Below are 15,604 nucleotides of genomic sequence, written 5' to 3'. Positions count from 1 at the left end.
TCTAGATGTCCCCCATTACATACCAATCATTTCTGAATAATATACACATCCATTTCTAAATGAATCATTATGGAACTAATGATCATATTAAAAATAGTTTGTGATTTTTATTTTTTTTAAGGAACAGAATGTCAAATGCCCTATTTCTTAACAGCATCCAGTCACAATTAAGACCAGGCAGTGAAAAGGCGTTTTTACACATGGAACAGCAATCCCTCATATTCAATTTAAAAAAAAAGATAATTTAAATAGAGCAATATCACTTTTATGTATTCACATGTATTTGAGTTTCAGCATAATTAATTTAACACATTTTATCATTTGATATTTTTCCATTAGAGTTTTCCCTCACCTCCAAAATCCACATTTAACTCATGCAAGCATGTAATTGAATAAATTAGGCTTAAGCAAATGAATTAATAGGCCTAGTAACTGAGAGAACTCAGTGGAATATCGGAATATTAAACTAATAGAGTTCACATTGAATCTTCAGTAAAGCAAATTTAGTACAGATGTGATCATTATAGCAAGTGTTATGTGGCTTTGTGATGTATTTTGTTAAGGGGTAAGTGATTATTGGGATGCCTCAGGAGTCTGACCACAGAGGAGACAGCCAGCTGTGAATTGAAGAGCATATCTCCAGGGAACATAACATAAGCCTGCAATATGATCTGAGCCAGAGGGCACAAGAACCACATTCCTTTTATAAAGCTGCTTGACACCTCTCTCTAGGTCACTTTCCCCTGCAAGGACACACTGAAGACAATCACTGGCCATCTCTCACTAAATATTTCAAATCTTATTTGCAGTGTGAAAACCTGTGAATCAACGGCTGCTAAATCAGTGTCTTGAAACCATGATCTGCACTCACTGTCTTCTTTTATATTTTATTTTACTGTGATTACTGTAAAATAAAAAAGCTAAAAGAAGACTGCTTCTGTGTGCAGATCATGGTGTCATATACTAAATAAAATATAAAATCTGCAACATCATCTCAAATAATATTAATAATGATATAGAAATAATTGTAAAATAATTTACATCCAGTAGGTGAAGTGTAGCATGTCACACACTGCATGGGAGGACACGGTTACTGAAGGTGAAGGTGAAGGTGAAGTGACATTCGGCCAAGTATGGTGACCCATACTCAGAATTTGTGCTCTGCATTTAACCCATCCGAAGTGCACACACACAGAGCAGTGAACACACACACACACTGTGAGCACACACCCGGAGCAGTGGGCAGCCATTTATGCTGCGGCGCCCGGGGAGCAGTTGGGGGTTCAATGCCTTGCTCAAGGGCACCTAAGTCGTGGTATTGAAGGTGGAGAGAGAACTGTACATGCACTCCCCCCACCCACAATTCCTGCCGGCCCGGGACTCGAACCCACAACCCTTCGATTGGGAGTCCGATTCTCTAACCACCAGGCCACGACTTCCCCTGATCGGTGCCCTGAATATATTTAAATCTTTTTTGCATGACAAGTGCGGTGAAATATCAACTGATCAATGAAGATATGAGGAGGTATTAAAGATGTGATTATTCTAAGCCAGTCTGATATCTCATGGATCTTTGAAGGGATATCTAACAGGAAGTGAGTTCAAGTGTGTACTGAGTGTTCAGACTTCTCTATACACGGTTAGCCCTTTAGATTTATCATGCAAATCACAATTTCCAATATCACAGAAAACCACAATCCCTCTGCATAACAAATAATCTCTATTGCACTATGATTATCAGTTTAGAGACCATGTGGCTTGGAAAGAATACAGCTGTTATTTAGAGATGAAAGTGTGAAAGTGCATTCGTTTTTCTCATTACCATTTCAAGGCTGGCGCACAGGCACACACTCAAATGCACAGATACGTCAGTTCCATGATTTGCCCACAAGACAATTTACCATGAAGGCCTCCAATCTCTTACAATTTCCACATTTGGGGTCCAAAAAGATAGGAAGTCTTAATATAGGAATATAATTACATGAACCATTTAACCTGCAAAACCTTTTATTCTCAACCAGCTGAGATAGACTGCACTGATGTTCTTTTCGAACACAAATGAGCAGTCCTGGACAATTAAACCAGTGATTTGTTTTGTAACAACAGTCATTTTATAGAGGACAATGTGTTGATAAGAGAACACAATGGCTTTCCCCACTGACTCTCCAAGGGCAGAAGGCTCACAAGAGCTGCTTGTAGAGACTTTATTTGTCTTTCTTGGACCGTGCATCAAGACCATATATCAGCTGTGATTTCTTGCTATCATCCAAGTTCCATGAGCACCTGAATACCCTCTGCAGCAATGCCCTCCCTCTCAGAGCGCTTACAAAAACAAAACCATTCAACCTGCAGCACCTGAAATCATTGTGGAGCTATAACTCTCCTAAGAGACACCCTGCCCCATCCTGTGTTCCCTGCCCTGGGCTTGGACTGCGGCATTGTCCCAGCTCACAGTTTTCCTCTTTCCGCTCCTCCCGGACACTCCACATAACTCTAACTATTGGCCCACCCCGCTGATCCCCCTAAAGTTCAGCTGCAACACCTTCAAGGACTTCCTCTCCATTCAAAACAACCCCGAAACCTGCCGCTTTACCACTCTCTGATCTGTGGGAAAAGAGAAACTCACAGCATGGGCCTCAGAGATAGGATTATGGTAAAATTATGAGGAGTAAGTGTGTGTATAGATGTGTTAATGTGTGTTACTGGAGCCATCAGCCATATTTTCGGCTTCCAGAGAGCCCTAAGAGGTTGCCAAGGGGAAATAGTGCCTGTGAAGAAATAGCATGAAGCAACTATTTCCTCTTGAGACTGTTATACAGTATGTGCATTTATTTGTGCTGTAAGTGACTTTTTGGAATGCCACTCATAACATATTCCGACTTCCTTACAGGTACCACAGAAATTGGTGTCCTGAGGAATCAATGTGTCTCGCTGACAGCCTAACAAGAAACCAAGCGAAGAAGATGTGATAAAAGGTATGGAAACCTGTATGCTTTGTCAATTGCATGTTCATGTTTTTGAATGTCCCGGAGAAAGGGCATGTGGTTGAAGCGATGGGGTCTAAGTCTGAAGCTAAGTCTGACAGAATTCGGGAAACTAAAAATCGCATGCAGCACCTTTAAGGTCAAACCTATTTTCACATTCCATTTTTGGGAAACAGGAGTGTCACAAAGTTTGCTAAAGTTCTCAAGTGCAATATTGTAACTTTAAAAAAAGAAAGAAAGAAAGAAAGAAAGAAAGAAAGAAAGAAAGAAAGAAAGAAAGAAAGAAAGAAAGAAAGAAGAAGGAGAAATAATGAAATGCTTTTATATATGTTTTGCTGTGGTGCTGTCTCAGGTGTTTCTGTTAACTTTCTTTTGTCTTTGGAACAAGGAAAACAAGAACCAATCAAATGTGTACCACAAATGCATGCAAGTCATTTTACCAAATACATAAATCTAATAAATAACATATTTTGAAGAATATTAGTGACCAAATCATCTTGGTTACCACATAAAATGAAAAACAAAACAAACAAAAAACATAATAATAATAATAATAATAATAATAATAATAAAATCTCAAAATATCTTCTATGCTCCACAGAAGAAATAAAGTCATACAAGTCTGGAAAAGACACAACATGTGGGTTAATAAATTATGACAGAATTTTCATTTATTCATTTACTATTCCTTTAAGGGAGCAAAAGGACATTGCAACACAGAAAGGCCAGGGGCCATCAGCTGTATTGTAATCTGTTTCATAATGAATGTGTCCGTGCACTTGCAGAAAAGACAAGACAGACAAACACAGGGTCAGGACATGGTGTCCTTGTGCATCCTGGCTACCGTATTTGATTCACATTCTGTAAGAAATGCATCCCACTGCTCTACATCTTTATTTTACTTGAGTTACCTGTGGAAAGCACTATATAGAGGGATTGAGCTGCTTTGCTGTTTCATTACTGATGCTCTGTGGTGCAGTTGACCCTGTGATCCAGTCCCTCATTGAGTGTTTCACAAGGCATTGGGAAACTCGCACATCTTAGCTAACAAAATATTCTCTTCGGCTATTGCAGTAAGCAAATGGTATGCTAGGAAACAGCACAGACAGCTTTTGGAAACATAAAAAAACCCTTACATAAGATGTAAAAAAAAAAAAAGTAAATAAATTAAATATAAAGTAAAAAATAAAATGAAAAATAAGCAAATTATAATCAAGATCAGTATTCAGAATATATGTTACTGTGACATTGCTTTATAGAAAACCACTCATCAAAATCAGACAAAATTGGCCAGTTAATTATTTGCATATTTCACCTCCACCAGAAGCAGCAAAACATTAAGCTTTACATATCAACAAGCAATGCACTAAAAAGGCAGTCTGAAACAGCAGAGAGATTCCTCTTTCCTTTTCCAACCACTCTGGGATTGCATATTATTATTATTTTTTAATTAAATTAAAAACAAAAATGCAAATAAAAGCAATTTCACTAGTGCTCTCAGACCTTTGGACCCCACTGTATCCACTGTGTATTTTTTCTTCTTGTATAAACACCCTTGCAATGTGTGCAAGAACACTTTGCCCTGTCAATAACACTAGTTTAGTCTAATATAGGAAATCATTCTTAAAGAATGTAATAAAGCAACCTCACACATATATTTTTAAAAGAGTCTAACACTAAAACAGGTACATGGAGTGAGGTGTGCTAACAAGAGCATTTTCATTCTTAGCTACGAAGAATAACATACAGTTGAGCATTTGTTCACAAAGACTGTCCAGAATGAAATTAAAACTGAACAAATATTGAATACAAATGTAGCTACCCCTTTTTTAAAAGCACATAGTCATCATGTTATACTGTGTTTGTCTGGTCTTCAGAAGTAAATATTTTGAAACCAGTTCAATCTTTAACTCCAAGGAACTAACATATGGTATTTTCTCAACTAGCAGAAGATCATATAATTTTCTTTTGCCTTTGTGTTAAGTTTTCTAACCACCAGGCATAGATCTGGTGGGGACATTGTTGATTATCTTCTTCTGTAGGATCGCTGTCCAGCATCAAAACTAATGTTGTGAATACATGGAAACGGCACGATTCATGACAACACTGAGGAACTTTGAGGCTCAAATCTTGTGAATCACATCTGCTCATTATTTTTTAAACATCTGCTTGTAATTACTATCAGTCCTGACTTTTATAACCAATTGTAAGCTTTTGCAACCAAAAGATTGTCTTTTTTATTCAGATAGACAGAACAAGTATTATTTTAAGAAATTAGTACCGGTACGTTTGTTTATCATTCACAGGTCTGCACATTCTAATGGGATGTTATAATAAATTCAAAATAGCACTATATCTATTGTTGAATATTTATTTAAAGTCTTTAACGGTTAATAGTTATGCTGCATGTGTTTCCCATTCTTATTGCTCAATGTCAGCAAAGATAATGCTTAATTGTTAAGGCCTTTATTAATGGGTCTCTCTGACCTCTAATGCCTTATTTGTTTATCTTTGCAATCCCTGTCCTCTCATCGGTCTCCTGCCGTTGTAATGTTCCTCTCTCATAGGCTTAGTTATGCTCTGAAGAACATTCCAGAGTTATCCAAGCGGCCAAGTGCAAAACCTCAGTGTGACAAAATGCTTTTTTATATGATAACTACCATTATCAGCTCATGCAGTAAAAACTCCAGCACACATTTTTATGGGTAGCCATAATTTCAAAGGCATTGAAGGGCTAAATAAAATAAAATGTCAAATATTACGCTGGAATTTCACTAAGTATGAAATATGTGCTGTCCTTTTTTATTCTTTTTACTTACATGCACTGCCTTGTTATAGTACTTGATTTACTGTGCACGGTTCTGTTCTCTGATTCAATGTATGACTTAAAAAAATATTAAAATATAATAAAATTAAAAATATATAATATTATAAAAAAATTGTGTCAGGTAAATAGTGCTCAGTTTTGAGAAAAATGGTTGACGTTTTTGCTTAAGCGCTTTAGAAACCTTAATCATTTTCCCGTTTGTATATTTTTGTTTGATGAATGGAAAAACTATGATTCAGACAGAGTTGTACACAATGTAATCGCACACCCTGGAGTCTCACTTAACATTCATCATCTTAAAACATCAGGAAAAAAACAAGCGCAAGAAAGTACCATTCAAACATCAATCATTCAACAGTTGTGTTTTACATTGCCAAAGCACTAGAACTAAAGCTTCTCAGTGTAAGATTGCAAAGATCCAGTGGATTTCAGAATTATCAAGAGAATAATACAAACTCATAGTTTTGATTCATCTAAAATGGGGACACATTTATAGATGAAAAGATAAGACGTCTCAGATTTTTCTTAAGTTGCATAACAACGTTTTCCAGCATTTGCAAAAGGAAGGACTAAAGGGTTATGGGAAGAAGCGGGTCATTTTGGCACAGCATGTGGGTTTCCTGTACCGTTTGACAGGATAAAGACTGAAGGGATCCGAGCTGCACTGATTACTTCATAAAAGTCATTAGTGCAGATGTGTGCATTAAAACTAGCTAGGTGCTGCGTGAGTGATGGCGGAGTCAACTATCTGCAATGGCCTGACCTTGTAGAAGCACAGTCACCTCGGAAGACAGATACTGAAGTAGCCTGCCAGGTGACGTGGGGTGATGGAACTCTGCTGTTCTGTGACCCTTTAATATCAGAGAGAGCCACATTCACCAGTGTCCTCTTCAAGGGGAAACCCAGACACATTTACAGTACTCGGATCAATGGTGCGACAGAAGGAATCCGCGGCCCTGTAAATCGTGATCGATCTCTCAGTGTCCTACCCAGAGGCCCAGATCATAATTTACGAAGAACAATGGATTTTTCATAGTCAGGGAAATGGGGAGACGAATGGGGGGAAACACAATTTGAAAAATATTTTTTAATATTTCATTTTTAATGCAGTGTCATGCGCAAGATGCCAGATGCAAGCTTCCAAAAACAATTGAAAAGTAGCGCAGTGATATGGAATAATGCATTTTGTAGGAATAGTCACTAACTACCCAGTTGGCCGGTAACTTTTTTTTATTAATTCTAACAATGAGAGAAAAAAGAGAATGAAATATGGTTTAGCTTGATTATCAAATCGCAAAGCATGTGTTGAAATTACAAAAATACATCTGATCCACTGCGTGTTTCACTGTGATTTATGATCACTAGCTGGGATATAAATGAGCAGCTCGGTTTAGAATGTTGTCAACCAAAGCTGAATTTATCTAAACCAGCTGTTGGGTTAAATTTTATAATTCAATTTTTAAATCAAAAGTTGGGTTAGTCCATATTTGACCCTACGTTGAGTTGAAACAAACCAGCATTTTTATTAATTATACCAGCATTTATTTATTTTTTGGAATTTCCCTGCAATATAATCTATAAGCAAAGAAATCAGAGAAAGAACAAATTAATAAATATTAGCTTTGTATTTTTACTGTAGTTACATTTATTATTATTATTTCGCAGACACTTTTATCAAAAGATGAGTATTTATAATTATAGTACATTATTATTATTATTATTATTATTATTATTATCATCATCATCTAAATTTTAGTTACATTAAATGTAATTTATATTTTTATGAAGTATTTTTTAAGTATTATAGTGATATTTATTTATTGATTTATAATTAGATTAAATAGTCATAAATTATTATTTATAATAAATTATTATTATTATATGGAATTCTTCTACCTGTTTTCTGCCAGTTTTTTATGTAGTACATAGTTTCATGGCTGGTCACTTTTCTCAAGTGGCATACAGTGTACGCGAGATAAGATGCCTGACATGTGTAACCAGGATCACTGGAAAGGTATTTACGAGCATGCAAACAAGAGCAACGGGGTCTCATAAACTCAGCCAGCTGTCCTGAGTCTGTTAGTAAGCTGCAGCCATTAACAGGTCTTCGGTGAATCTGTTTCTTGATTCATTTACAGTACATTACCACCATCTATATACACCCACACCATATTGACTCGGAATACAAAATGATGAAACAGCCTCGCATATTGCAAACAAATGCAAATCTATCTGATTCCTGTCATACTATGCATAGTGCAATGTTTGCACTAGCAGTTTTTAATTAGATAATGTAGGCAGCTCAGCAGTGTGTGTATAATGCATAATGTATTTGTAGCTGAGGCAAAATTTGACTATGCACTGTCAAAACTTTAGAAGATGCCTTTAGTAGTCATGGCAGATTTTGATACACACCCTGCTGATTCTCATTTTCTTAACCTGTTTCCGTTGTTTTTTCTTCCCATTACAGGGCATGGCATAAGAATCTCACTCAAGTTTACCTGGCGAAATAAAAGTTAAACATTCAAACCTTTTTGCAACCACTGCATTTGTATTTCACTCACCCAGAACAGAACTCTTCATTTGTTATCACTAGCCCTGTAAGAAAAGCTCAGCATATTTACTGAAAATCCAAATGCACGTTTTGCACACCCTACTCCCATCCCTTGAATGTGAGCTACCAATTAAGCTCTCTTAGCCAGAATGCAACAAATTACGCAGATTTTCTCTCACTATTAGTGTATAGAAGTATTCTGTGTTCTTATCAATGTGAATTTTAAATCTATTTATCTACGATTGCTGCTTTTATAAGGCAGGCCCAACTTTGATTGCTGTACCAAGCCAGGGTTATTTTTTAGAGAGTTTGATGGAAAGAATCAGAGAGATTTTCTTATTTAGAGAGTTTTGATGGAAATGTGTGCCATTCTTACTTTTGGATTACAAAGATCATAACAGTTTATCATCGTGCAATTGTTCTGCCAGGAGTATCTCATGCTAGGCTCAAGATGGTCTGGAAGAGGTCCTGGAATATATGAGATGTATTGATTTGGATCCTCATTGGATCAGAACCAGATGAAACAGCCCACCGTCTAGACAAATAAGGTCTCTAACTCGGTGACAGATTGGCGCCCTGATTGAAACCGGTGCCATTATCAAGAGTGGGTGGATGGTCCTTTCAGTTAACTTTAACCCAACTATAATAACTATGTTAAGGTGAATTTAGTTTGTGAGTTAGGCTTTGTCAGGGACACTTTGTGGTGTCTTTGCGCTTCCTTTTGATTTGAATGCCAAATGTGACTTTTGTTCAGTTATTTCCTAGGCCTTAAGTAAGAGATCATATGGATGCAAATTCAGGTAAATGCATGCTGCCGTCCCTGTCTATTCATGTAGCTAAATTTAGTATGCAAAAAAGAAAAAGAAAAAAAGATCTGTAACAGCAAATGTAAATCTTGACCTTTACATTTTTGTAGTTTAACACAGTGCCGTGGAAGCATTGTGTATGAATTAAAAAATAATTAAATGAAAATATTTTTTTTAAATACATGTTTCCTTTTTATTCATACACTGTAAACTATTATTTTCCACAATTGTAAATAACATGATTATTGGAATATGTTTTCATTTTAAATTTAAGTTAAATTTTCATGTTTAATTCAATGTGTTATTTGTAGCTTCTTTGTAATTCATTGTTAAATTTACCAGAAATTTCCAAGTGAAAATTGTTTCTACATAATTTTTTTTCAATGTACTTTTTTTTTAAATTATTTATTAAAAATCTATCAAATTAAATATATTTAATCATGCATAAATAATTTTAACATACATTGGATTATTTTCTACATACACCTAATTATAGAAATCACACCCTCAATGGTGGTGAATCAATATTTACAGCTCAGGTGAAGAGAAATCATTACGTGTAATGTTGATTTAGTGTCTGAACCAAATAGAGACATTGCAGGACTGTGTACAGAGGCTGTTGTAGAGGACAGGCTATTTTTAGAGCTGCAGGGACATGCAGGTCTTCCTTCTGGCAATGTCCATCACTTCCTAAACATGCGTCATGTGGCCCGCCAAAGATCTCAGAAGAATTCTTTCATTGCTCTGCTGACTGGTTTCCTCTCTCAGTAGTGATCAGAAGTCAGACAGTAGAAGCATAGTGTGACATTGAGATGAAAAAAATAAAGGGAAACTCAATTAACTGTAAAAACTTGGGAATTTGGAACTGTAATCACAACAGTGATTGAGTAGACTGATACATTCTTGTTCAGCATTCAATTCAGTGTACTGGTTTCTTTCTTGGTTTCTTTCATGAAATGAAGACTGTCAAACTATCAATCCAAGTAATTTTAGTATTTATGTTTTTAGAAAGCTTTGTATTTTCATTGCTTGGAAAAATAACTAAATAATTGTTATCATAAGTCTCAGGCTGCAGTATATGTGCAATGGCATTTTAATCCTTTTAGAAAATGTTTCTCACTGTGGTTATTTAGTCTATGTTTATGTTTAACAGAAACTATGTTGTTTTTATAACAGTCTGGGTTAAGGTTAAGGTTTTCTGGTGCTCAGATATCTGTCTAAATAATTATAGAGTGCACTTTGAAATGAAATTAATCATAAACATGCTGTGATTTTTAGTTATTTATTTATTTTTCCATCAATTTGGAAACTCTTCAGTATAAATGGTTATAGATTTTGCACTTATTATACAAAAAGACTCTGATAACCTGATCTACAAGGTTAAAATTCCATTATCAGTTGTATTTTTAGTGGAGATCTTTTTAAAACACTCAGCTGATACTAAATGAAAAGCTGAATGAGTCACACACTCTGAAAAATCTTAATGAATTTAGTATGAGGAAGGAGCTTTGGTATGCTCTTTTTTCACTCTCCTTTCCACGTTATGTTTTTAATTTTGTCATTTGATGGGAAATTAAAATACATTTTAGGATTAGATCAAGTTCTAATCTGGGGAGAGTTTGTTGTCCTTTTTCCTGAGTGATTCCTGACAGAATTATTGCAGAAAGACCCCGTGAGTAATTTTTTGTTGATAATATTAACAATTTTTTTTTATTCCAGGCTCATTAGAGCTTTATTCTTTTAGTCCACTGTCATTCATACAATGCAGACATTTACTGTAGGTAGCAGTTCTGCTGATTGGAGAGTAATTTGGTCCTGCGATCCAATCAGAGGTACCTAATTATCATCTGGCCTATTTTACCCAGAAGAGCATTTGCACTATATGACAAATTATCTATGAACCTTTAGAAAACATAATGACATCAAAGTAATGTTTCAAAATGATTTATCTTTCAATGAAAATGTCTGATCTACTTTAATCTGTTGTCATTTGCAAACATAACTTCCTGGAATAAATGGAAGATTGTCACACAATGAAATATAATGGTGACTCGCCAAGTGTTAAAATTTCACCTTTAAAATGTTACTCATACAAAGCATAACATTCTGAATGTCTCTCCAGTTAAACTGTCTATTTGTATTGTATGTGTAGTGATAATTTAAACACTAGAGCTGTGCATTAGCAAGCGAAAAAGATTGGTCAAGCATTACAAGTTCTCATATATCAGATGTAGCACTTTGCAGTGTTCCTGAAAATCAGACCCAAGTCCACAAAACTAAAGCAGTCTGGTCTTGGCTGATTCAAAACAGACCTGCTGGACTGAGCGCAGATCAAGGTAAACTGGAGGAAATTTGGTTTTATGCAGTCACATCGCCGTCTGGAAAACAGCATGCAGTTACGATGCCAAAAAGACAAGGTCAACGACCTACCTCAAAAACTGCTGTTGTTGGTGCGAGATGTATGCGCAAGGACAAAGCTCTCCGTGCACTGCTGGCTGCTAGAGGACAAGGAACGTCGGGAAGAACGCTGAAAGCGGTTCCGCCGGTTGGGGTAGTTGCCAGCTGTCCATGTCCTCTGTCTCTTGCGGAGGTACTCCTTGTAGTTCTTGGTGAGCAGCGTGTAGAGGAAAGGATTAATGCAACTGTTGCTGTAGGTCAGACAGGTGGTCAGATAGTTAATGTTACGCTTGGCCTTGGTGGAGAGATCCAGTTCAGGCCGAAACTGACCTAGAAGCTGCCAGATCCAGAAAGGCAGGAAGCAGGCCCAGAACAGAAGCACGATAGTGAAGATTAGATATAGCACCTTCTGGTTTGGGAGCTTCTTGGTCTGCTTGAACGTCTCCGTTTGGGAAATCCAGTAGGTTCGTGCCAGGCATATGTACAGGTACCCGATTATCACCCCTGGAGCCACAATGCTGGTGCCAAAGAGACAGGAGATGTAAATTTTATATGAGAGAGGGCTCAGGGTGGGTTGACACATTGGCTTGGAGCTTTCCGTCATCAGCTGGACGCTGATGATCATGGGTAAGGTGAGAATCAACGAAGCTGTCCACACCAAGAGGGCGATTGCTTTTCTGTAGCTCTTAGATCGTTTGACTGTATCCAGAGGCTTGAGGACGGCAAAGTAACGTTCTGTGCTCATGACAGTCAGGGTAAAAATGCTGGCATGCATTGTAAGGAAGTCCATGCTGATGAGGATCCGACATCCAGCGTCTCCAAAGTACCAGCCCTTCAGGAAATGTGTGCACACCACAAATGGGATTGTGAGTAAGTAAAGCAGATCAGCTAGTGCCAAGTTGATGATGTAGATGTACATAGAGGCAGCCGAGCGCATGGAGTGGCACATGACCACGAGAGTGTAGATATTTCCAGACACTCCCACCAGACACATTAAGGACAGGATGGTGCCGATGGTGAAGGTGGCAGCCAGGTCTTCAGTAGAAGCTTCTACTGGAAGCTCAGTGACATTGGAAACCTTCTCCAGCATTGCCACTATGGGCTCCATTGGCACAGTGGTCATCTCTACAGAAGAATTAATGGTCAAAAGTGGTTAAAAAAGTTGTTGAACAGTAAGTTGTTTTGCTTATAGACTTATTTTGCAATTATGTTAAAATTATTTATAATCTAATTTTAATCTATTATACATAATTTTGAATTCTTCTCAACAAGTAATGACTATACTATTGAAATATAAATTTTTACTTTTGGTCTGTACTGTATATATATATACAGTACAGACCAAACGTTTGGACACACCTTCTCATTCAAAGAGTTTTCTTTATTTTTCATGACTATGAAAATTGTAGAGTCACACTGAAGGCATCAAGGGCTATTTGACCAAGAAGGAGAGTGATGGGGTGCTGCGCCAGATGGCCTGGCCTCCACAGTCACCGGACCTGAACCCAATCGAGATGGTTTAGGGGTGAGCTGGACCGCAGACTGAAGGCAAAAGGGCCAACAAATGCTAAGCATCTCTCGGGGAACTCCTTCAAGACTGTTGAAAGACCATTTCAGGAGACTACCTCTTGAAGCTCATCAAGAGAATGCCAAGAGTGTGCAAAGCAGTAATCACAGCAAAAGGTGGCTCCTTTGAAGAACCTAGAATATGACATATTTTCAGTTGTTTCACACTTTTTTTGTTATGTATATAATGTCATATATAATTCCACATGTGTTAATTCATAGTTTTGATGCCTTCAGTGGGAATCTACAATTTTCATAGTCATGAAAATAAAGAAAACTCTTTGAATGAGAAGGTGTGTCCAAACTTTTTGTCTGTACTAATATATATATATATATATATATATATATATATATATATATATATATACACCAAAATGTTAATAATAGGCATGCTAAACAATTAGTTAACAGTCAGAATTGGTCCCTGTACTAAATTGTTACCAAATAATGATATTAATATAAAATGGTATTTTAACCAATGGTTTAAAGTCAGACTTTTTTTTCCTTTTTTTTTGTGCCTTAAATTCAAAACTAAGAATTATATATATAAATATATATATATATATATATATATATATATAAATATATATATATATATATATATATATATATATATATATTATAACAATGTTTTAACCTCTGGTTCATAAATATTTTTTTAAAATTTAAATCAACACACCTATCAATGAAAAAAAATATTGAGAGATGGATTAACTTTCCCACTTCTTGATGTAATCACTTTAAAGTCAGCTGATTTCAATTGACTATCAAATGACTAATGCTTAAGCATCAGCGAAATATTTAATATTTAAAACTAGACCCTACACCCTCAAATTAATGAAATATGCTTATTTATCATAACAGTTAAGGCATTTAGATAAGTGTCCTCAAAAGTCAAACACAAGAAGAAACAATATTGCATTACCTTAATTGGATTCCTCAGATGGCGTAGCTCCAAGCAAACAGACGTTTAGTTTTTATAATGAGTCCAACTCATGGTTTCTCCTAAGAGTTTACTCCTGGATTCCTACCACGCTGTCAGCAAGATCCTTGTATGGCAAAATGAAACAATTCCAGTAGACAAAAAATAAATGGCTTAAGCTGTGCCATGTGTGCTAGGACACACAGATCACATCAATATAAAAAGCGAATATATAAGTCATAGGCAGGTGCTTCAGCCATGCAAGAAAAACTTCAGTTATTCTTCAGCGGAACACTCACTATATCAGAAACCTGATTAGCAGATAAGAAAAATCTTACAGATTCAGAACAAGGGAAAAAAGTGGTCCGAGCAGAAAAAGGACACAATCCTCTTAGATGGGCATGCACAAGGAGGTTTCGAAACCATCTCCTCCACTGACAGAGTGCGTGTGTGCAAGGGGTAGAAAGAGAGAGAGCTACAAACACACTAGCATAGAGTGGGAGGGGAGATGAGGGCGAGAGGAAAGGAAAGCGAGAGAAGAGAGAGATTGGTTGGGGGGAATGCATTGTGTGATGAGGCATTCTGGAAATGTGTGTGCTTGTGTTGTTTGTGAATGACTAATGAGCTACAACCTTAGCTCATTCATTCATCTAGCGGACAGAAGATTGCCACACATGGTATTTGTATTACACATTTGTGTTTCAATATAAAGTGAAATAATACTAAAACACAGAACACAATGTACCATAACAAGCTGCTCTTGTAAAACGGAATCAAACAAAACAGGTTAAGGTTTAGGTAAAAGGTTTTTTTTTTGTTTTTTTGATGGAGGCAATTTAGCTTTCGCTTCTGTCAAGTTCCTGTTAGCGATGCAATCACAATTTTCTCTACTTTGGTGTTCCAAGGTAAACATTTTGCAGTGTTGTTTTCACATAATAATAACAGACCGAGTCTTGATAGTCAGGAAAAATCAGGACTGGCCGAAGTGGGTGTAATGCCCTTTGACAAGTCCTTTACTTTAATGATGCCATGTTGTTTAACCCAAAGGTCATCCCTTGAAATAATGCCCTGGAAGACTATTCTCAGCAGGTACTTAATACATACCAGGGAGTTTTCTGCACTTTTATGAAAGAAAGCCAGCCTTGTTCAGTTTTTCACAAAGATATGTTACCCTTATAGAGAGGATTTCACATTCAGAGCTTGTTTATGACTCTAGTGCTGTTGAAAGTGGCAAGATAGCATGGATTTAGAATGACCTTTACACAGCATACTCCAACATTTTTATTGGATCTGCTATGGAGTAATAATTTTGTATCTTTTTTTTTTTAATGATTGAAACATTTTTCTATAAAAAAAAAAAAAAATTCTTATTGGGAAGGTGAGGAAAAACAATTATGTTAATGAATAATAATTTTTCACAACATTAAATAATCTAGGGTAATTTAGAAATATACTAGTGATTATTTTTTAATTCTTTCTTGTTTGAAATACACTAATATAAATGTACACAGCTTTAAATGTATATATATATATATATATATATATATA

General features: G+C 36.3%; 1 protein-coding gene across 1 annotated transcript in view; it reads right to left on the bottom strand.

Moving 5' to 3' along the window:
- Positions 1 to 14,326, bottom strand: part of LOC132121781 (urotensin-2 receptor-like) — a 31,338-nt gene extending 17,012 nt beyond the window's left edge. Inside the window, exons 1-2 of the mRNA XM_059531532.1 lie at positions 14,060 to 14,326; positions 11,602 to 12,693 (exon numbers count right to left, since the gene is read on the bottom strand). Of these exons, the coding sequence (XP_059387515.1) occupies positions 11,603 to 12,691 (1,089 nt within the window). The 5' untranslated portion in view covers positions 12,692 to 12,693; positions 14,060 to 14,326 and the 3' untranslated portion in view covers position 11,602. The remainder of the gene's footprint in view (positions 1 to 11,601; positions 12,694 to 14,059) is intronic.
- Between the last annotated feature and the right edge of the window lie 1,278 nt (positions 14,327 to 15,604).

The sequence above is a fragment of the Carassius carassius genome, chromosome 40 (genome assembly GCF_963082965.1).
Source record: "Carassius carassius chromosome 40, fCarCar2.1, whole genome shotgun sequence".
NCBI classification, from domain to species: domain Eukaryota; kingdom Metazoa; phylum Chordata; class Actinopteri; order Cypriniformes; family Cyprinidae; genus Carassius; species Carassius carassius.
Note: the sequence above shows the minus strand (reverse complement) of the source record. Positions and strands in the feature narration are given on the sequence as shown.